We start from the raw sequence: 24,051 nt of genomic DNA, 5'->3' as shown, positions 1-24,051 counted from the left end.
TTTGATGCAGCTGACTGGAGACAAATAAACTTTATATTTTGTCTTAAACCAGGAAGTGGGTGTATACTAAATGCGTCGCTCTTTTTCTAAATGTTGTTCTTTAGGTCAAATTCCAATGGTCCAAATGAACATTCAGATTAAAAAAAAAACTCTCAACTAGCCACTAAGTGTACATATTTGATAAAATAAACGATCTAAATACCTTAATTAAATGTCGGCAAATTCTCGCGTAAATATGAATGACTTTGCGTCTAAATGTTTGGTGAAATTTTGAGGTCTTGCAAAAAACGTTATAATTTTCATCATGAATTAAATTACTGATTTGTTTAACGAGGCCGGGTCTAATTTTTTCTGCCCTAGATTTTTTAATGAAAATTTTTACATGAATTTCTAATGATATAATTATTATTTTAAGATAAAAAAAAATCAGGCATTTACCATGTCGTTTTTTAGGGGACCATCTCAAAGTATGTAAATTTTTAACATAGGACCCTATGGGATTTTGCTTAAAATGTGTCAAATTTGCACATTTTTTTCATTTTTCTTTACTTTCTGCCCTAGGGATTTTTTTTTTCTCTTCTACATATGAAAGTTAATGCTAAAAGGCATCAAATGATCAAATAAAAAAAACCTTTTACCTCCTAGTTTGTTCTAGGGGTCTTATCAAAGTTGATTTTTTATGCCCAATTTCCCAAATATGTTAAATAATGGCCATTTTTTGTTTGACAAAGGCGGAAATGGTGATCTTTATATTATCATTAAAAGAGATGAGATGTATTCAAACATATTTGAGTAAAAAAAAGTGTATAGCATCACTTATTTAGGGTCATAAATATAAAATACATGGTTACTGTCTTGAAATATAAGTACGTTCGAGCGGGTTAAGAAAACATGACAAAACGCTAGGCTTATCAACCCCCTTCACGTTTTCGACCCAAGTTTAAATATAGTTTAAATATAGTTTATTCTTTAAGAAAGTAACCATGTATTTCGTTTATTCCACAATATAATGTAAATTTTACGCCTCAAGCGATCGCTATATTCGGAAAGATTCACTGCATATCTGCAGTTGAAACAATAACGTCATGGCTTCAACTACTCATAAAGATGACGTCACAATGCACTATTAGACGCACCCAATCTCTCACCAGAGGGCGCGTTCCGCAAGCTTACAGAGTAATACGCCCTCGGGTGAGAGATTGAGACGCACCAAGCTTTTTTGGGGGTATTGGCCGAATTTAGTTAAAGGGTAGATGCAGGAAAAACCTTAATTAGTATTTTAGATGAATGTAACTAGAATATTATGCAATAAGGATTTTTGATACGATGTCAATGTCAGTAATGATATTTTCCCCACATCCAATGTTATTCATAAAATGATTTTTTGTGTGTAAATGTACAAAGACAAATGGATTAACTACTTAATATTTTTTTTACATTTATATATAATCTAAAAGTACTAATAAGTATTATGTGACACCCTCCTCCTACTCCAATAAAGTAAAACATACTCTCTATATATTGAATGTTATACATACATGTATAGTATCTTTATGATAAAAAAAAAACCCAAACACAATTTATATCTTATAACTTGTTATAACAGTTTTACTGTTTAAAATTTTCAACAGACAATAACAAATGCAATATTTATACATGTATGCATGTATTTATACATATTATGCATATTACATGACAGTATATGATGACTAATTATAACCACAATCAATCATATCAACAATGTCTATCAATCATTCCTAGCAATCAAATTTGAGTTTTGTTATATCTACATGTATAATGAACAAAAACATGTAATTATGGTTGGAATCTATCACAATTCAAAAAAATAAATAATTAGTGATCCATGTTTCTTTGTTTATATGCTTAGAGTAAAAGCAGACCCATTTTACATTAATTTATAAAACACAGCAAGCTCAGATTTTGCAGCAGGCAAAGTTTACGAGTATATTTCAACTACGCCAGTGACTTGCGATGTTACGAGTATGTTTCACCTGCGCCAGAGGATCGCATCCTGTTCTGCAAAATCATGTTATGCTCTAAATTGTATCTGGTTAAGAAAAACTTTTTATGAAACCCATCAACCCATTTATTGTCAAAAAATAATTACACATCTTTTACAAAGATAAGTACAGAGTGAAAAGAAATTTAGATTAATTAATACATAGATTAAATTAATCATACATCGAAATCATTATTTTTATATCATACTTTTGGATGGATGCATGCATAGATCTACAGGAAAAAAAACTTCAGTAAACAACAAACCGATCTGATTTTTAAATTAACATCATTCTGTATGAAAAGAGAAGAACATACTTGTTGCTTTAAAATAGTAATTCCACTTTCTCTATAATTAAAATTCTATGACTTAGTGATTCAGAAATTGCTACAACTGCATGCACTGTCATTTTTCAATAATGACTATAAAGATTAATATGTATATATTTTGAATATATGTGCACTAAAAAGAATAGTGGTATACAATGTCTACATGTGTACAACAAATAACTCAATATAATTCAATGTGGGATAAATTCAAATGTCACATATCACAATGGCAAATATACACATTTTTATTCATAGGGAACATTTATATTAAAGAGCAAAAATAATCAAAAACTTTCTTTATAACATTGCGATTCTTGCTTATCCTAGGTTTCCATCTTCATTCAACTCTGTGAGCAAATAATAAATTCCATCAAAACCTTCTCTTTGAAAGGCAGCCTTCAAATGCTCATGTGTAAGGGATGAACCCTCAATTTTCTTATAAATTTGCCTAGAAATGACTCCATTCTTTAGCATGTGTTCAAACGACTCTAAAGAAGGCTGAACACCATGAGAGGTAATCTGAGAAGAGCTGTAATAAAACTTGGACAATAAAGTATCAACATCTCCAACATTATGTACAAGTCTTTGCAACAGTTTGCAATCATCTAAAGCATTGTGAGCAGAATAACTTTCTTGCAGTAATTTCATGGCAATGTAATCCTGTTTGTAACTTTCTAAGCCTGGGTAAAGTTTTTTAAAGTAAGGTAAAGTATCGCAAAAACCAGTGACATATTTGCAAAAGTGATTCCAAAGACTATGATATTTTAACTGATTGTAAAGAATGATGGAATCAAAAACCTTGTTGTTATGAGCCACTAAAACACAATTTTTACCAAGTAACATCAAAAACTGTATAATATCTAACAAAACTTGTAGTGCATGGCTGTGATATACAGACTTGTTATTGTGAACCATTTCATTTGTCATGAAGTTGTAATTTATTCCTGTGACCCGGCTGGCTTCTTCGGACATTTCCTGATTTGGAGTTATATATCTGTTAAAAACATGGTCCTCATATGTTGCTGCCAACTGCACAATTGAGCTCTATCGTCCTACAATCATTTTTATACATCACTATTTAATAATGAAGCAATACTTCCATCATAGCGCTTCTAATTTCTCTCTCTCTCTCTCTCTCTCTCTCTCTCTCTCTCTCTCTCTCTCTCTCTCTCTCTCTCTCTCTCTACAAAATTTGTAAGGTGAAATTCATAGGCATCAGCTTACATTAAAAAAAAGGCTTAGAAATTAAATTACTCTTCACTAACCATGCAGAAAACTTTTTAAAGAAATAATGTAATATTAGATATTGATAAATTTTACCCAAAACAAAGAAATATATCCAAACTAGTTCATATGATGCTCTTCAATCCGTGATGTCTCAATAGGCTGTGATCCGAATTTGTTGTTATAAAATAAAAATATAAAGTGAACAAATGTGTTTCAAATGGTTTAGTTAAATGTCACAAAACATCAAAACAATGGACTATGTACAGATCTATAAGGGGAGAGGGTCCAGTGGACCCCATGGAAAAATCAAATTTATCAAATTCGCATTAAAATTACCAAAATGAGACTTTAGACACCCCCCTCAACCAGCAAACACAGTTATCCCAAAACTCTGGACTTCCTCTTGGAAACATTCTATGGATCCATACATGATTAACCAACTTGTAACAAACACAATTCAATGATAAAAACTATACATGAACAAAATGAGTAAATTGTGTAGTCTAATACCTAAGCCAGTGGTCTCTAAATCATAGAAAACAATCTTGCTGACATGGTCACCACTGTCTTCATTAGGCCCCGGGATTTCGAGAAGATCTGGCTGTACTACATCATCTGTAATATGTTAAAAGTGTCAGTATACATGTACGGTTAAATATCCCAGATGGTTTTGCAGGTGCATTGATTTTTGCCCTTTACCTGAAAAATATTTTTAACTTTACTCACAAAGAAGAGGGTCATTATAATATTCCCCTTGCCTTGTAGAGATGTACTGGTAATTATATGGAACACATGTAGCTATATGAATCACTGAAAGGTTAATGAGGTCATTTTATATTCTTACCAAGAACATTGGATAGGTATGTATCTCCTTCCCCTATTTCACTGCTTTTGGTCTCTGTACTTCTCTCACTTTTCAATTGAAGTCTTCTTAACTTATGAAACAGAAAATTTTAAAATAATTATACAAGAAGACCTTGATAATTTATCAAGGAAATGTTCCTCTTGAATAAATATGGAACACAGAATTTAAACTATTTCATTATAAAAAAATGAAAGGTAAAATCAAAGGTCAAATTTTTAAATGTGTACCAGTAATATTATAATAATTAAATTGCATATATTCTCTATTATTATTGCTGTGTGGTCAAACCAAAATTTATTTGCTTTCATGCATACATGCATGTATAATGATATTAAACTGTTTAATTATTTCAGTCATCTGTGATTGCATCATATGACTAGTAAAGTAATATGTACTTTGAATTCTTTAGTCTTTGACCTTTTTTTCTTCCTTAAACATCCTTGTCAAGGTTTTTGGCACGCCTTTCTGTTAATGTTCCTGGACTTAATCCAAGTTTCTTGTGAACCTTAATTAAAATAAGTAATTAAAAGAGCATTTACCGGTACAATTTCTATTTGTTTATAAAGCACACATCAAAATATGATGTTCTAAAATCTCTCTAAGATTTTAACAAACTTACCTTAGAAACATATGCATATCCCTCGTTTTTCTGGCATACAGCAGCCGACAAACGATGCGCCAAACTTCCACCATCACTATAATGTTTGTCTTTTGGGGCTTTTGAACGAAGAGTGTTGTTAAAACTCTCGTTACTGTTGCCCAAGTCCAGTTTGCTTAATTTTTCAGGATCAAGCTTTTTAAATATTGACAACAATGATCTTTTCAGCTCAATGTTTGTGAGGTCTGCTCCCCACGGTAAATACCTGTGTTTCCTGGACGGTTCTTTTAATATTGCATACCAGCTGCCACACTGGCTATGGTCCCCAAACTGGTGCAGAACAACAGAGGGTAAACCATTTCTGATGTGTTCAACTTCCCCCTTTGCTTGAGATAGCATATAGCTGAATCCTTTCTTAATTACATTGATGGTTTTGACTGATAATTCCTTGTATTGCGGTTTTAGCTTGTAGAGTTGAGATGACAGATTCTTTTTTACATGGTTTTTGTCTGACACTTTTACCATGGAAGGGCAAACCTCAACTCTTGCACGGTTGTAGGCAGTAGAATCGTCGTCCCCTATAAGTGTTGTCACCATGGCATTTTTTTCCTTTGTGGACTTAAACATTTCCACCACCATGTCGGGTTCCATTGCCTTGGCAGACTTCTTCCAGTTTTTCCTGCAGGTGTGTTGCCTTGGATCTCTTTGCTGTGTTTTAGCTACATCACGAATCCTGCACCTTTTGTAGCGTGCTGCGAATGCTATCACTTTCCCTGTTCTCTTACCAATAAGTGATGCAGCACCTAAATAGAGTATAAACATGCATTTGCATTAGTTTAGATTCGCTGTATATTATTAATTTTTTTTTACACTATTACAAAAATGATTGTGGCTGATTGGTTTCTGTGAGATCTATATATTCCTATGTAAAAATTCGACCCCCAATTGCGGTCCTTAATTTTCTCACTTTGAATCCCCTTTGCCTAAGTATGCTTTTTGCCAAGTTTGGTCGAAATTGGCCCAGTGGTTCTGGAGATGTTGAAAATCATGGAATAGTTTACAAACGGACAGACAGACGACAGACAAAATGTGATCAGAAAAGGTTACTTGAGCTTTCAGCTCAGGTGAACTAATAATAGCATGCAGGGACACTTATAATACATTTTACCAAAGATGACCATGACCTTATCCAAAATAAGGTCATAATTAAGAAAACTGCCTGGACAAAATTGCACAGGGGGACAGACATACAAGATGTGACTGCATGATCATTATCTCCCTAACTTATATTAATAATAGCTAGATCAATTACATGCATGGTTAATACTGTCTTGAAATATAAGCGACATATCATTTAAGCAAGAATAATTAAGAAATGGTACGAAGGTTGAAACTTGCCGAGTCATCATGCCTAAATCTAGAAGGGTAGTGGGGGTGTCATGCCCCAGACCAACTTTGCCCCCTCCCCCCCCCCCCCCCCGACCAGATAATTTCCAAATACCTTTGAACATATAATTGTAGTATAGGTATAGATTATTCTGTTTCCAATATATTCAGTTCAGCAAGGGCAGTAGAAGGGTAATTGAATGAATGGAATGGTAAACCTTATATTAAGCTCACCTGAAATGCTATTGCGACATCTTCCTGATCCACGCCTTTGATATGTCCCATCTGCTGATGCTGCTATTTCATTAAAATCTGCCAAAAATAATGAAACCACATAAAATTGATGACTGAAAATTTATTAAAAAATATCAGTCAGGTATATTTTAATTTTTTGAATGTGACATCATAATAACTTATGCATTTAAATAGAGAATTAAGGTCTTCCGTTTCCAACGGAAGACCTTTCTATTATTGTGCGGGAAAAATTATTTTTCTTTTTTTTTTTTTTCTTCCTAGACGCGAACTTTGAGGCTTCATATCTTGCTTATTTCTGAACGGTTTTTGCTCAAATTTTCAGGGCTAATGTACTTTACAAAACACTATCTTAAGCAATTCATAAAATTTAGAATTCCCCTTCCGTTAAAGAGTTATTTCCCTTTTAAAATTTTTTAGGGCCTTTTGTTTCCAGACAAAGGCTCTGAGACTATGATAGCAGGGAATGGGAATCCAACGAATTTGAATAACAGAGACATTGTAGTTGTGCACATCTGTTTTTGTTTTAAGATTACGTTTTTTATTTAGGAAAAGGTAGGGGATCAAAAAACAGGATTCAAAAAAGTGCGAAAATTTAGACATATTTTCCTTTATATCTTTTAAACGAAAAATATTTTGTTAAGACATGTAGAATAAAAGTTGTGCAAAATATAGAGGGCTTTCATTTGACACCAATAAAAAAGGGCTGGCCCCTTTAATGAAGGGCCAATGGCCCCTAAAAAATTTTGCTTAATAACTCAAAAACGGTTAGGATTTTGATATGGCTGTCGCTGGAAAAGTTGTTTGTTGGGATCTCATAAAGGTCGTTACAATGTTATTTTGTATGTGATTTGTGTAGTATGAGTGTAAAAAGCTTTACATGTTGACATGTACATGTTTTCATTTGACAAGTTAACGAAAGTCTTTGTGCGTACAACTGGCATAAAGTTGCCGCAGAAAGTATGCTGGTTTATACAGGAGGCATTAATTCATAAGAATTTTTGTTGTTGTTGGAGTATACGCTTTTCCTTTAGGAGTTAAAATTATTGTTGTTAAGTTCTTGTAGTGCACAATCATTAAAAACGGCAATTGTAAAACAAAACATTCTTTTTCTTTTCTAGTAAACCACAAAATATGGAATTAAAAAACTCTATGCATTACATTTTAGTTATTAACTCCATGCATTTAAAATCTACCTTGAATCAGAGCTGCATGTGTGTGTGTACCATTACGTAAGCTCTCCCTTGCCCGCGGCCGAGAAAATCGGTTACCATGCTCGCGGCTGGACTACCTAGCGGTCAGCGGTTATCTAATACACGAGAGTTGCGTCTCTCATATATGAGTTTATGTAGCCGCGAACTCAAGAATTGTTTTAGTTTTGATTACACTAAATCTTTTGTGGATTAAACGATTGGATGTCAAGTAAGAAATATTTCATTTAATTAATAAAAGCAATGTCATTCTCTAAAGCAATAATAGACATAGATCAATTGTGGGGTTTAAGTTTAAAATATATAACTTCTATTTGATAGAGTAAGGTCATTATACTGCAAACTTTTCAAATCTTCCTTGGTTCTGAGCTGTGCGATTCTGTGCTTTGTACCTTTACGTAATCTATTCTTCGCCCACGGCCGAGGAGATCAGCCACGGATGCATTACCTAGCGGTAAGCGGTTATTTAATACACAAGATTCGCACACCGCGACTTACACTTACATGCATATGAACGTGTTTGAGTTAATATAGCCGTATATACAAGAACTGTTTTAATTTTATGTTATAAAAGTTTGTCCTACTTGTATATATATTTAATTAAATATTTGAGTGTAAATGAATATTAATGAATGATATTACTCCAAATCGGAAAAATCGTCCGAATAAACTAATGTTTCGTTTGTTTAAGTAAAGTACTTTAAAAACTGTACAATTAATGTTTTAAATCAACCCCCCCCCCCCCCCCTCAAATATTAAACCTTTAAATGATGATCATCCCTCGCACATGGCTGAAGAGATCCGGCGCGAGTGGGTAAGTGATCCGCCGTCGGTTCGTGTTCTTCTACATGTACCTTATGACGCGTTTATGTTTCATATTTTGCACGGACACAACTATATTTTATTATGTTTTCAACTATTATATTGGTTTAAGATGAAAAGATAAATTTATTTTACTTGTACAGTTGATTAAGCATTGGTGTATACGATAGCGTACAAGGTAGTTTAAAAATCAAATCAAATTATAATCAAAGTTCCATGTTACATGTTTGCGGTAGGTGCTAGCACGATAAAAGAATGTCCTGAGTTGAGGCATTCGATGATTATTTAAAAGAATATTCACATGAGTTTTAAACAACTTTAGATTAGATTCTATCGGTCACATATTAATCACTTCTGTAGTTTTTCTACATGTTCGTTTCATTATGGAAGCGAACTCATTGCTGCCCCCCCCCCCCCCCCCGCCCCCTCCTCCCGCCCCGCTGACAGGAGCTCGCGCTGTATTTTTTATTTTTTTTGGCGAAACGATATCAAGATCTGTCGAAAATCATTTTTGGTGGCTTCTTCTTATGTGTAACATTTTGTTTCACTTTCCCAACCGTTTGTTTATTCGGTCAGTCTGTGTTAATTCAATCGCCACGTGCGACCGAGAATCTTGTGTCGCTTCAGCGCACACAGCTCAGAACATACATAGCCCCGGGTCATCAATTGTTATGTAATTGAGTAACAGTTGGAATGGTGCTTTTACTACATAAAATATAAATAAAAAATCATCCAGAAAAAATGTTACCGTAACTCAATAGTCAATACCAAAAATAAAAATCTGTATGATTACAAACTGAAATCGGTTTTTCAGTATTCGGCGGGATTTGATTTTTCTTCTAACATCAGTATTTTTATTGGTTTCAGAGAATACGATGTAAAAATACAAACAGGAAATAAATCTGATATTATTTACATTGATAATGTTGAAAAATATTTAAAATTAAATTAGTCACATTCGTTAGAAAACAATGTTATACAAACATCCGATAATTTTTTTCCTATGTCGTATCATTCGCGTAAATAAATATGTTCTGTACATATCCATGTACCTCAGAAAAAATTCAAATGATTAAACAAAAAAGAAAGTTGTAATTACTATTTCGGATTTTTTTCAAAGTAATTTAACATTGTATTGAAAAGAACAAGAAATAAAAATGATTTAAATTTTTGACTCAATCTTCGTATATATTACCGGCGCTCCTTACATGTATAACGGCGTACAGTGTATATAGATTATCATGATCTATTTGAATTAAGTTCCATTCGTAAAGATTCCCATAATAATTAATTGCATGACTGTGTACATTGTAGGCAAATCCCTGTGCGTTTATTACGTCTTGTTTTCCGTTAACAGTGGTTTAAGTAATTAAAATAATTACTTGTAAAAATATCTGTAATCGGGATTCCAAAGAACTTACTTCCCGCAATTCATAGAAATGATCAGTATGTTTTCTTTCTATGTTTAAATTTAATTTTGTTCAAATAATTAATAAATTTTCTATCATTTAAATTGTGTGCTTCATCAAATACTGATTCCAATTACCTTGAAGTCATTAATTTTTCCATTGGCTATTGACAAAAAAAGAGACGCTTGACCATCCAATGAAAACAAATACACAGAGTTTGATTGACAGGTTCAGCCAGGTGCAGGTCTCACCCGATGTCCGAGGTTATGTGTGTCGCGAGTGGTCTCAATAAGAGTTATCGATGTAAATAAATTAAAAAAGATACATGCTTATCAAAACATGCTCGTGTAAGTTAAAGTTGATTAAGGCTTGTTCCAACAGAAATCATATTTTGCTAACTGTATTTAATATTTTTTATGTATAGCGAATTTTAATATTGTACAGTCATTTTACCGGTAACGAATCAGTATGCGGTTTCTCGTGCATGCAACTATTATTATCGGAATTCCAAATGTTTTTATTTTTTGTTTAAATCGCGTTTCTTTGTCCTTCTAAACTGTATCAAACCCGAAAAAAATAAAGGATGAATTACGGAGACAGTAATTTCAACACCCCCTCCAGTTTCCTAGTTTTGAATTCGTTTCCCAGTATCGAATTAAGCGCCCTTTATCACTTCTGACCGAATATTTTGAGGCGAATTAATTTCAAAAATATACTAGAGGTACATGTTAATGGACTTATAAATGAACAAGGAAAAACAATTGTGGGAATATGTCATTTAAACAAATTATATGATCGTTATTTTTATCATACCGTTTTCCGGTCAAATTGAAACTGGACTTGAACAGTTTTCATTTCCGTTACTTTATAATATTGAATTTTCATACAAACACTTTATAGTAGTAATTGATGATAAGTAGTTGCCATTTTCCTTTGTTTTTCCCGTATATCTATCAATTTTTGCAGCCAAATAATACTTCTGTCGCAATGAACCGTAACTAGGAAAACTACACGTGGTTCTATTTGAAGTCGTAATTTCATTCAAAGCTCCATTATTATTTGATATGATGTATTATCTTTTTAAATGAATTATATTTACTAATTATTCACTAAATAGGGATCAATAACAAACTTATTTTCATAGTTAGGCTTAATTGTTTTCACACTTTCGTTTTTTCTGCTTTGAACATCCGGCAGCCCATATCTGGGGCACCTTTTTAATTTGTAAACAATTCGGTAAATAATCGTGCAAATGGCAAACACTGATATAATATTTATTTCTATGTTATAATCACCTAGCTAGAATTTTTTAAAACCTCAACTTTGTCTTCCAACAATAATTTTTCTAAAAATTATTCGATACTGGCAAATATTCGTTACCGGTAAAACTGTACCAGTACTGAAACATCGTATAAAACGTTATATATACATGTACTCTGTAACAAGTCGTCTTTTAATACATATACCTTTCTTTTGTTTGTTAAAAATAAATTCAATTTTGTAAAAAGATAAGTATATCATTTCTTCTAGATTTTTTTTTCATGAAAATACCTACAAGAGAGTTTTGCCAATCACAAACAGTTTAAAGTACATGTAATGTAAAACACGGGCTCCATTTTGAAACAAATTGTCAGAGAGTTCCGAATGAAATCTGATAAACGTTTCACATGGTTCTCGCACGCTTTGCTCGAAACGAGTTAAACGCATTGTCCGAAATTCTGCACGCTTTGTCCGAAACGCTAAACGGTTTACACGAAACGCTTCACGATTCACACGAAACGCTAAACGGTTAATACGAAACGTTTTTCGCACGTAAGTCGCACGCTTTTTTTTGTTGTAGTAGTACGTTTCAGGGTCTGTAAATTTTGTCAGCACGCAACAATTCTAAATTGCACATTGTCTTCAAAAATTTACAAATATTTAAATAAAGAAGTTATCTTAGAGAAAAGGTTACGTGTTTTGTAAACGGGTTCGGTTTAAAATAAAAAAAAAACCACAATTCCTGACATGACACATGAGTACATACTGTTTATTACAATGCTTGCTACCCTCTGAAAATTTAACTCGCCATTAAATATCTCATTTTTTAAATAATGTTTGTTACGATTACATAAACTGTATGCGACAAATAGTTTTCCTAAAACATTTTCTTATTTTCTTTTTCAAAACACGTTTTATATGCAGGCTTTCAATCACAACACGTTTTTATAACAAAAGCAGAACTGAAAGTTTAGTAATTATAATCGTTTGACACCATATCACATATATTTTCAACTCGCAGCAACAACGGAAGACCTACTCGTGGCTTTGCCACGAGCTCTGCTCTAGTTAACTTAAATCTTTGTGTACCCTAAATACCAGGTAAATGTACTATATTAACAAAATTTACATGTGTGTATACAAACAAGGTATAAGTTGAGTATATCAATTGTTTTTACTTGTCTCTGAACTTGTGGAGCTCTCCATTGGCAATGTTCCAGTTTTTGGTAATTCACCCGAGGAAACGAAAAAACAATGAAAACTGAATACAATTTAACAAATATTATTTAAGAAATGAACTCAATGTCTACCCAAGTGGATTAGTACATTTTTGACTATATTCTTAATATTCGCGTCTAATTTGATCAGATGATCCATGCCTGGCAACTCGATGTTGTCAGATTTTTTTGGATCAATTAAGTTACATTTAATTTAAAAATCAATGATATGTTCCAGTATAAAACAAAAATGGTACCACAAAAAGAATAATGAAGGTACAATATTATAATGGTATATATTTGATAAGGGTTTTGATGCACTAACCTGGTGCAGGAATTCCAATGCGTTGCATTATGCGATCTGCACTGTCTGTCATTTCAGGGGTTTGCGCTGATGGAGCAACTACAATATTTTGTTTGGAAACTGTCAAAATATATAGATTCATGGAGTGATACAACAAGAAAATTTAAAAAAAGGGGGAGGGTGTCCAACACCAAAACATATCAAAACGAATCTAAACAAAGTATTATCCCAAACTAAACCATGGATTTACTCTGCATTTTTATTTTTAAATTTGGGTCCACTCGGGGTTTACTTAATTTGGATTTACTTTGGGTTTTCTCGAGAATTGAGTTTGGGGTCAATTGTACACACTGAAATGGAAAGCAGACCCACCTTAATTTTTCTTAAATTACCATCTTATTGCCTATAATTCTTGCCCCCAGTATATTCCGAACATACAAGTAGGGTCATGCTTTCAGGGGTAAACTTCTGATCGGGGTTTACTCTCTGTGTTCATTCAAAGTTTACTTTTGGTTTAATCTGGGTCCACTCTAGTAAACCCAAAGTAAACCTAGAGTAAACCCAGAAAGTAAACCTAGGGTTTATTTGGGGTTTACTTTCTTTTAGGTTGGGTCTGATCAGTACTGTTTATATATCTTTGTTTTAAACTACATAAATGTTAGCTTAATTTTGACCAATGGAATGATTTTAAACATTAATTATGTCAACTACTGTTTCATAAATGTACCTTCATTTGTTAGAGCAACTTCTCTTTGGAGTGCCAAATCAGTTGACTCACTGGCTAGTTCCTCTAATTTGGAGCCAACTTCTTCACACCTTCTTTGGATTGTCTTTGTACTGGGTGTGGGCAGATTAACAACTGACAAAAAGTTGTTCACCTGAGTTGGGCCTATTCCGATATGGTACATAGCTATAAAATCAAAACATGTTATTTTGTACAAGCAAATTCACCTATAAATTTTGTGTATTTATCCAATCATTTTAAATATGATGGTAATTAAAATACAAAGAATAAACAAATTTATACTGGCATGCAACCATACAGTTCTCACCAAGTACGTACCATTTATGGCCAGTGCATTGTTATGTCATTTTATCAACAAATATTTACATTCCACATATGATTTGCTTGTAAAGTGTGTTGAAAGCTACGGCAGATATAACACTGTAATGCACACAAGGTACTCAAAGGTTAAAATGACGAGTTTTATTATGACGTCACAAACGTTGAACGCTGTTAACTACGTCACAAGCAAAAATCAAAGTTCACGCTTGCGGCTGTTACTGTGGCTCTTCCATTAATATGAACTTACCCTTAGAATAAAATAGGAATTTTAAGGTATAAATCACATTTGCAGACAAGGCATTAAGTTAGAAAAATGTAAATATAAGCGATGTGTGCATACAAATTTTCATAATGCACTAATGCGCATTACTCAATTTGTATGCACACACCGCTGCAGTTATGAGACTGTATACTTCAAAAAATCATGATTCAATGCTATAATAACATCATATACATGTACGAAAAATGATCTTAGGCTACATGTAACAATGCACTGGCGAGAAATGGTACTCAGTGAGAACTGGTAGTACGCCAGTAGTATTATATAATTTACAATGTTTTTACTTTTATACTGTCAACAAAATCCTTAAGTATTTTTAAACTTCTTCTCTAATAGATATAATTGGCTTTAAAAGTCTGCTCATTATCGTAATATCAAATAAACCTATACACAATGAAATAGCACAATATACCTGTAGCCAGCTTTGAGTTTACATCAAGCACTTTAGGTCCTCTTTGATGTTGTCCAGTGTGTTCTTTATCCATCGCCACACGAATAAAACTTGAACACGTCCGACATCTTACTATTAGATAGCCAGACACCCCTATTGGTAAAACCCCAACTGCATCCTCCAACAACACATTTCTCGAGCAGTTGAGACATTTCATGTTCGTGCACAAAATATGTAAATCGACAACAAAACGCGAAGAAATCAATGTTTTCAATTTTCCACTAAATAAAGTTTCATTTACATGATCAAAAGAATATTCGTCATAAGAAGGCTGTGTTGATGAACATTGCAATGATTGGTATGAGTGATCAAGGTATAAAGCGCTGCCAGCAGCTGGGGTAGAAGAGTTATTTTGTAAAGAAATAAAACTGTCCCTGTTCAAATTACTGATGCGTTTCTGGCGGTGGTCTGATGATGACTTCTTAATAAAGCGCCCATTTAGATCGTCACGCGAGAGATTCATGTTTTGACGTTTCCAACATCTGCTGTTTTTGTTTACAATGCCGGAAATCGGTTGATCTTCTCAGAAATGTCGTAAAAGCAAAACTAAGCACTTAATCTTCCATATATTATGAAAAACACCATTTTATGCTTCAATAACATTGTGTTTATTAATAAATGCATTTAAAATACAATATTAAATAAGTTAAATACCAGTCACTCATACGACTACATGAAATTGAAAATCTGCGCGAAAGCGTGCGTACTCGTTCTGTACTCGGCCTCGTTAAGTAGCACATATCAGCTTTGTACCATTAGGTTTGACAATTTCAACGCCTTTGTATATGTTTTGTGTTGTGCATATTTGAAACACGGCTTATTCCGGCCAATAACGTTCCTTGTTCTTGATGTTACACAAGCATTTAGCACATGGACATAAAAATATTCTTTTAAAGCACAATACAAAGATTTTCCCTTCAACAACGCAACTTTAAAGCCTTTTTGTCACAAAATGCGACATAGCTTACATTGTTATATTTTGTCAAGTAGAAATGCGAGATATCGATAAGAAAAGAAAGACTTGACTACTTCTTCCTGCTACTTTATTTATTTTATGAGCGGAAGGTTTGTTTTAATGAATAGTATTGGTCTAAATCCATATGTATGCTAAAATGAACAATGCAGGTTCGTAAATATTTATCAAATTCTAAAATATGTCCTCATTTAGTAAATGAAAAACATTCTACGTGGCATCGATGCATTTGAACTAACTACAATACCATTAACTATAAAAAAAAAGACGATAAATAAATGTTTGAAAGCAATTTAATTATACTGTTTTTTTTCGTATAACAAATTAATTAATTTGGTTTCCGTTACTTTCTTTCTTTTTTTTTTCTTTTTATTAGGAAGAATGACATTTCAAGTCTTGGTTATGTATTCATGTATCTTTAAATTCAACGTGTTCTGTTTTTTATGGACTTAATAACTCCACTTTTCATTTGATTATGCCAAAAAAAGACGTATGACGAACGATGCTGTATGAATGACTTTGAATGGCTTGTTCTCGTGACCTCAGATACATAAAACGATGACGGGTGTAAACCCCTTTCACTGGTTTATGTCAAAAAGGTACTAGTACTGTACTTTAAAAAAAAAAAAAAAACTAATGACAATGGGGAGAACATTAGCTCGTTTCAATGACAGATAAGTTGCGACGACTGGAAATACTGTATTTTGTAAAGTAATACATATGTAATTTATAACTGTGACTGCAATGTTTCAAATATATATATATATATATATATATATATATATATATATATATATATATAACATTTTTTTTATCTGATTCTCATTCATTGTATAGATTGATAAAACTCTAGTGAAAACCTACTTTATATTTTTCTAACTTCCTTGTTATCTGATAATTAAAATAGGGTACATGCAATGTCTTTTTTTTAATGTTTAAACGATGGACCTTTTCATGTACGTTTTCATTCTATGTATGAGAGGAACAACTTTAGCGTGCGGTTCGTTTAAATCAAGGTTGATTGCTTTATTGGATAGGCAAATATTTTACTACTGGAAAATCAATTTACTAAGCTGTTGTACCAATATCTAATTAAATAACATTTTACAGATATGGTAACCCGTTTGTATTTTTTTAATTTTATTTTATATAGAAGACATATCTTTTAACAAAGTCGCAACTCAATCACACACATATCATGACGGCCCATATCATGTTGCAAACAACGCGGTTGATGGAGACATAGCGACATAATGAGGAGAGATATAATAGGAATACACGCTCTTCATAAGGCAATGTGGTGGAAGGTGGATCTTGGTGGACCAAGAAATATTTATAGCATCAACATCCTCTTTTAAAGCTACAACGGTTACGGTGAATATAGACTACTATACTAATAATTGGTGTTATTTGCCGACTGAGATTAATACTGTCACTTTTGTCTTCAACATGATACTTGAAGCCTGCAGCAACTAAACCACGTACAGTTGCGCAATGTATTTTCACTAACATATTATAATAATATCTTTCTTTTTCAATATATATTATTTTAAATTAAATCATTAATTATTTTAAGAAAATACGGTATTAATCACGTAGCTAATTTTGTGTTATGGAATCTACTTGGCTTTTCTGACTGCATTTATTTGCACATGAATATTGAGTTGTTGGAATTTCTGTGTTCAAGATGAAAGCGCAGTGTGATACTTTTCTCTAACGAATTCGATGTAAAGATTAAGATATAATTACAATGATGTCATTCGAAGAAGCCCCTGGAAGTTGAAAAAAGAAATTAAACCATCCAAACTATTTCTCCTATTACGATTGTGACACGTGTTATATTGCTAATATAGTTTTTATTACACACCTAAAGAAGAGCAATTAATTTTATTGATAAATTATGTATATGCAAACCATGCCTGCGTCTCACACATTGTCATTTGCCTCCTGAATAAAATGAATCGAACTTATACATTACAAATTGGATTTGTAGTGTTATTATAATAAAACCGTATTTAAGCCCCATTTCAAATTTAAAAAACTGTCCCTGCTCCCCAAAATTTTAACCCATTTTTCCCTAAAAATTATTTGCTTACAAAACTCTGTTGTAATTAGGTTTCTAGGAATATACTTCAAAACAAAGATGAGAAAATATATTGCAACTGCCTATTTGGCCTCTGAAGAAAAGAATGTTTCATTCTTTTTTTTTTGGCAATAAACTTGACTCTAAACCACTAACAGTAAATATTTCTACTTACAAATATATCTCCTTAGCTACTCTTATTTAGCAATATGCTGTCCCTTAAAACCTATTTTAAAAAAGTGTTTACGAACATACCAGCCGGTAGTGAACTTAGTAAATTTTTGATCTGATCAAATCTTTTGAGAAACGGTTTTCAACAGATTGGATTAAATGACCAACTAAGTTCATATCAGAATGAATTATTAAAAATTGGCTTATATTTCAGAAAGGTTTTCGTAATAAATCACATTTTGTTTTAATATCTTGTATCAATAACGAATATAAACAATAAGTCATTCTGTTTTGCTTCATATAGAAAAGCGCCAGCAAAAAACTGGAGATATACAAAGGTCCACATTGTGTTACAAGGACAGACCACAGTTACGGCCCTTGAACTTTACAACAATATGTACATAGTATGGGCGTTATGGCATCTTTTACAATGAACGATTAAATGGCGTGGCATATCCCTCAACATATGAAATCAAGAATGTTTTTACTGAGCTATGTTAAGTATCTGTAAAGGGTAAACTATTTTTTCCAGTTATGTTTTAAAGCATGCATTTGTCTACAGACTTATATTTAACTGAATAAAATTATTAATTTATCTATATTTATGCTAGAATAACTAAATGTAGAATTTTGAATTCTTGACTAATGTATAAGTATCGGAATTCAAGTTACAAGCGAAATATATAACTTATGATTCTTCGCTGTTTAAACAAAGCTCGTCCATAGTTTTATTTAAACATAATGTATGGATAAGAAATTACAATATCATGTTCATATCAAACCTTTATGAATAAATCAAGGCAAGATCTAAATCAAACTTTTGCCAACATAGCACATGCAAACGAAGACATAGCAAGAGTTCTGATTAGAAAACAAAGATGATTGTCAATGTATCTCATATCTTAATCAACTTCTTACATACATGTTATTTTGTAAACACTAGATGTGCCCACATAACTTTTCTGTGTAATAGTGATAAAAGAATAAAAATTAACACACCATATTTTTAAAAAATCAATTTGTTCTATGTGTACATGTAGTTACATGAATTATAATCCTTGTTCCGGTTTGAGAATAGTGCCCTTACAATTTTTTTTTCTCTTCAAAAACTAGTTGAGACGGTTTTTTGCATTTGATTGCAGTTAAAAATACATCCAAGACGAATTTAAGGTTTCAGTTGAAATATCTTTACTTTCATTTTTTTAAACATGTTGCGCCAATCATGGTGTGTATGGGTATCAATGTAACATACCATGTCCTACACACTGTAATGATAGCATCTGCAACATAGAGAATGGAACTTGCAATACATGTGAGGCTGGTTGGACAGGACAGTTCTGTACTATAAGTAAGAACTTACAGACTAACCAAATATTGTTTTAAAATTTGATTAAAAATACGTAAATGGTCTATGTACTATCTAAGTGTTTACTTTGACCAATGGCAAGATGCAATTATTTCAAAGTATTTTCCGAACTTGTTGGTGGTGTTACATCGAATAGAAATTAAAAACTTCACAAATTACGCTTTAATTTTATAATTCAGTCAGTGCTTTAATTATCTTTGGTCGTCGTACTTAAAGAAAGTACATTTAGAGTATGAAGAATTTCATTGAACATTTATTGAACATAGCGAATTTTCTGAAATAACAAATTTAACTTACACAAAGACTTGTTATTGACAACGTTCTATTTATGCTGGGGCAAATATTCAAATGCTTAGAATTGATATGACGTCATCTGTCGGTTGGATCGTTGGGTGTTTAGTCTATATTGCAGTTAGCATCATTCTTATCATCAACATCGCTGTAATGTGCAGGTAAATGACTTATACCAAGAGCAATAAATATTAACGTAGATGTTCCCTATCTGCATCATGTATCATAGCGTGGTCTATTATTTTGACAACCCAAATAATCATATCATTTTGTAATTTTATGTACATCTATAGATGCCAGATAGTAGGATAGTTATACTTCTAAATTCAAATCTTTAAAAATTGTTGTAATAAAATCAACCCCATTGATCACACAGCTTTTATTTAATTTATTTTAGTGAGAAATTTAGAAAATAGGGATCTATTTCTTGTTACTTGTTATCATGTTGGAAGATTATTGAGTTTTACCATGATACAAATGCTTCGATTGATGAAACTTCAACCTATCAAGAACTCGCTGTACCTGTATCGAACACGGAGCTTACATATCACAACACCCCATTAAAATGATTAAAGAAAACATGACAATTTGTGTTTGTGATGCATAAAGGATGGGTAAATGGAATTACGAACGATTTAATTTTTAGTGATGACATAACTTTGAAAAAGATACGTTTACAATCTGATTTAATATTCTTTTTCCAAAAATTAATTTGTTTAAAAAAGTATCTTTTGCATGCGTATCAAATATTAAACATAAAACTTCTGAAACATATTGTTGGATTATGTTATATGTTTGTCCCTTGACGGCATGTATAAAGGACTTGTTGTTATTAATCAAGTGTTACTGCTGTATCATGTAATATATGAACATGTGCTATTACTAAATTAGAGCCAAGAAATCAAGTGCATGATAAACGTATTAATGTTTTTGAACGTGCTTTAAAAGGTATTTCATAGTATCATTTTAAGTAAAAAAGATTACTGTTAAAAGTGTTTTATGTTCTTTATTGTATTTCTATTACATAACAAAAGTGTATTAAACGCAATAATGACTTGTAAGATAACCAATAAAAAAAATCAGTTTTCTTTAATCGGTCGGGTACAAAGTCGATTCAATAAACCACGCCCATAATGAATTGACGCTTATATTGAAGTGATTTACATTCTCATACGTTTGAAACATATTGTTATGTTGACGTATATAACGAATTGCGTCTATAAGGAAGCAAATTCGCCCGTACCTGGCACATCATTTTAAGCATGTTTTTACTGTATAGAAAAATCATCTTTTCACAGGTTAAACTAAGTATGTGTAACGTTAAAGCAATACCTTTTTATTACATATATTGAAGTAAATAAAGGGTATTGGTTAGGCGATACTGCATTGTACGATGCATAAAACATATCCCAGGGTCTATATAGTTCCTACATAGCTGATGACGATGTAAAAAATTATAGGGATCCGCATCACACCTCTCTCAATATTTCGTTTATCAAAATACCATTGCGCTTCATTTTTAAGATAGGAATTGTTTTTTTTTCTTTTCTTTTTTTTATTTTCCTGTATAATTGAATTATTGTTGAATTATTAAAAGTTTGTGTGGTTTGTGTATAATCTTTATATGCAGAGAATAACTTGATAATGGATTTTTTTTAGAGTAAGTAGAAGGAACACTCTTTAAAATAGCCTTTATTTATAAATCTTTATTAAAACACACACTTAGATTTATAAAATCCAAAACACTTATTCTTGAAGGTCGTTTTCATGGAAAAAAACAGTTGAAAAACATACAACAGGACAATTTTAAGACAGTTTTTTTTTTTAAAAATAATAAAAACTGTTTTGTAAGGACAAAACCCAATCTTACAAATCATCTATCGTGAACAAGGGAAGTTAACCTAATGTTTTGAAGTGTATGTTATTTGCTTAACAGATTTTTACAACTTTGCTTGATATCACGTACTGTAAACCTTTTAATATTTATATTCATATTATGACGAACCAATTGTACGTTTTAGTTCCTTTTTGTTCATTTTTAATAGATTTACCTGTGTCACAGTTATCTAAAAGTTAACACAGGTTCGTTTACTTTTACCCAATACCAAATACTTCCCTGTTGGGGTAAACATTGTACCAAATCATAATGTTATGCAAAAACTGTTTTTAATTAAATAGGTTTAAATGTCTGACAATTGTAGAGCTTGACTTCCCTTTACAATCATCCTGGGTTTATATAGCTGTTAGTAAATATCATGATGTAATAACACCATCAAAATATTTTAGCATACATATTTATTGATTTTGTTATTTTGTTCCCCGGTGTAAATATTCATGATTATCTAAATAGTTTAAACATTTAATGCAATATGTTCTTACTGTGATATTTCGAAATTTTTAATGAAAATATGTTGTCCCTAAAAGTCATATACGTGCATGCAGTTGATATTAACTTTTTTAACCGTATATTTACTAGTAATTCATTTTTTTTTATCTAGCATTTTTCTTTTTTTCTAGCTAAACTTAACCATGGAAATTTACTAGAGAGCTCGGCGTGACAAGTGGTAATGGTTGCTGTACATAAAAAAGTCGATAATTTTGACTTACATACATCTTATTTCCTTTCAAATTCTGTTCTTTATTTATACTGCTGATGGCTCTGTATCGTTGTTTCCTCTACTGATAAAATGTCGAGTGTTTTGTGCAACACGTTACGTATAAGACCTTCTTGTTGATATTATTTACAGTCTGTTATATGTGTTTTTTTCTTAAATAATTTAATACAAAGACATCACAGTTTACAGAAGTGTTTAGATCGATAATCCATTCGTATTTTGTAGAGTATTGCTCAATAAATCATTGTGATAGTAAAAAAGAATGTAAGTCATCATGTTCTGTGAGTAGGTTGGCACCACTTTGTTTCAATATTTACCTTTTTATTGTTGCAATTCGAGCATTTCTGCGAGTCATACTTTGTTTACGGCTGCTCGACGTAAATTCTTCCATGTAAGGTATTTCATTGGCCATCTAATCTAGAAATAATATTAAGGCGTTCGGAACTATGCATTCGACGATCTAAGTTACGAGATATATGGATTAAAACTTTTGTGTCAAATGCATCCACATATTGACCATGATTTGCGCGGTTTTTTTAAAATGAAAACAGAACGTACATAGCTGTTTATATTGTTTGTAAAGAAATATATATGCGACTTCTTTTAATTAAACAATAAAATGTTACAGTTACATATGAGACGATTTGTTCAAACTTTTTTGGGTAAGGAGTTAACTGACCTATTTCAATGGTGTCTTTTTTAACATACATGCAGTTAAAATATTATTTGCTCGGGCCTAACTGTTGATGCAATCATTTTGTTTTGTGCAGTGGAATTTAAAAATAAGTAAACTTAAAAACGGCAATGGCAAGCTCTGCTCACCCTAAACATGTATGAAAAGTCATATTTCCGGGTGTTATTATTGACGATCAAATGTGTTACTAATAGATAAGGAAATGTATGTATGTCACTGTTTTCTATATGCGGCAGGATTGTCCATAACATTAGCATATGGTATGTTCAATTTTTGCTATAACGTATGTAACTTCTCAAATACATCCTAGTATTTTATATAATAGATGTCATTCTTACAACATGTAGCGCTAAATTGAAGTGTGGTTGTTTCATTGATTAAACAGACAAAAATACAACAAACTAAAGCCTATGTGTCAAGAAAAGATTGTCAATCAGTCTGATTAAAAGCACCCTTATTCTCTTGTCTTGGTCTGAGAGGTATTGCCTCATTTTATCTTTAATTATGACCAATAAGGACTCTCGAAAATCAATTAGAACTCTTCAAAAGGAGACAGAGAGATTAATTTATGCCTGTTGTTCCTTTATCTCATTTATTATCTGTGATAAGTTAGGGTATATTAAGATTGTATGCAAATGTAGAGGTGACGTGAAGATGACATCTTGTTTAACTATCAGACATTGACGAGTGTAAGGAGAAGGGTTTTTTTTTTATCAGACTGGATTGTCAATATGATGATAGTAAGTGGAGGAAATCGAAAACTCAGCTCATTTTTATAATATAATTTTCGTACCAAGCACGATCTCCGTTCTCATTTTAGTAATCTTAAAAAGCGCACCATACAGTCGTTTGCCATAAATAAGTGCGCGAAATGGCCGCCGTAACACTGACAATATCCCGCGGCATGTTATCAGATTTAAAAATACTAAAAGAATCAATGTTTCACGAGCAAGATATCAAGGATCAAACTTGGCGACTGGAGGGAAATCAATATTAAATAATCAGAATTTTTCTTGTTCAGAATAATAGTAAGATTTTCCGTTGGACCTTAAGCGGCTATAAAAACGTCCAATTTATAAACGATTATAGCTCCGCTTCAATTGAAACAGATGTCTCTCTGATGTCTCTACTGGAAACGACGATACTCTAATTACTGACGTA

At 32.2% G+C, this 24,051-nt stretch overlaps 2 protein-coding genes and 1 pseudogene across 2 annotated transcripts in view; 1 reads left to right on the top strand and 2 right to left on the bottom strand.

The window, feature by feature from the left end:
• Positions 1-1,592: 1,592 nt before the first annotated feature.
• Positions 1,593-6,441, bottom strand: LOC128173036 (uncharacterized; annotated as a pseudogene).
• A 6,385-nt stretch (positions 6,442-12,826) lies between these two features.
• On the bottom strand, positions 12,827-15,368 carry LOC128173013 (uncharacterized). The gene is made up of 3 exons (XM_052838764.1): positions 14,659-15,368; positions 13,628-13,810; positions 12,827-12,999 (listed from the first exon to the last, which is right to left on the bottom strand). Exons 1-3 carry the CDS (start codon positions 15,158-15,160, stop codon positions 12,917-12,919), a joined length of 768 nt encoding a protein of 255 aa, XP_052694724.1. The 5' UTR covers positions 15,161-15,368; the 3' UTR covers positions 12,827-12,916.
• Positions 15,369-16,612: 1,244 nt separating this feature from the next.
• Positions 16,613-24,051, top strand: part of LOC128173034 (uncharacterized) — a 116,641-nt gene continuing 109,202 nt past the window's right edge. Inside the window, exon 1 of the mRNA XM_052838786.1 lies at positions 16,613-16,670. Within this exon, the coding sequence (XP_052694746.1) occupies positions 16,613-16,670 (58 nt within the window). The remainder of the gene's footprint in view (positions 16,671-24,051) is intronic.

The sequence above is a fragment of the Crassostrea angulata genome, chromosome 2 (genome assembly GCF_025612915.1).
Source record: "Crassostrea angulata isolate pt1a10 chromosome 2, ASM2561291v2, whole genome shotgun sequence".
Taxonomy (NCBI): Eukaryota; Metazoa; Mollusca; class Bivalvia; order Ostreida; family Ostreidae; genus Magallana; species Magallana angulata.
This window is presented reverse-complemented; position numbering and strand designations above follow the sequence as displayed.

Bases quoted from the DNA above. Each gene is read 5' to 3' on its own strand.
- LOC128173013 (XM_052838764.1), bottom strand. From the start codon at position 15,160: ATGAATCTCTCGCGTGACGATCTAAATGGGCGCTTTATTAAGAAGTCA. The intron at 13,811-14,658 runs GTATATTGTGCT...TTGATTTTATAG, and splicing joins AAACTCAAAGCTGGCTACAG to CTATGTACCATATCGGAATA. The intron at 13,000-13,627 runs GTACATTTATGA...AAAATATTGTAG, and splicing joins AGTTGCTCTAACAAATGAAG to TTGCTCCATCAGCGCAAACC.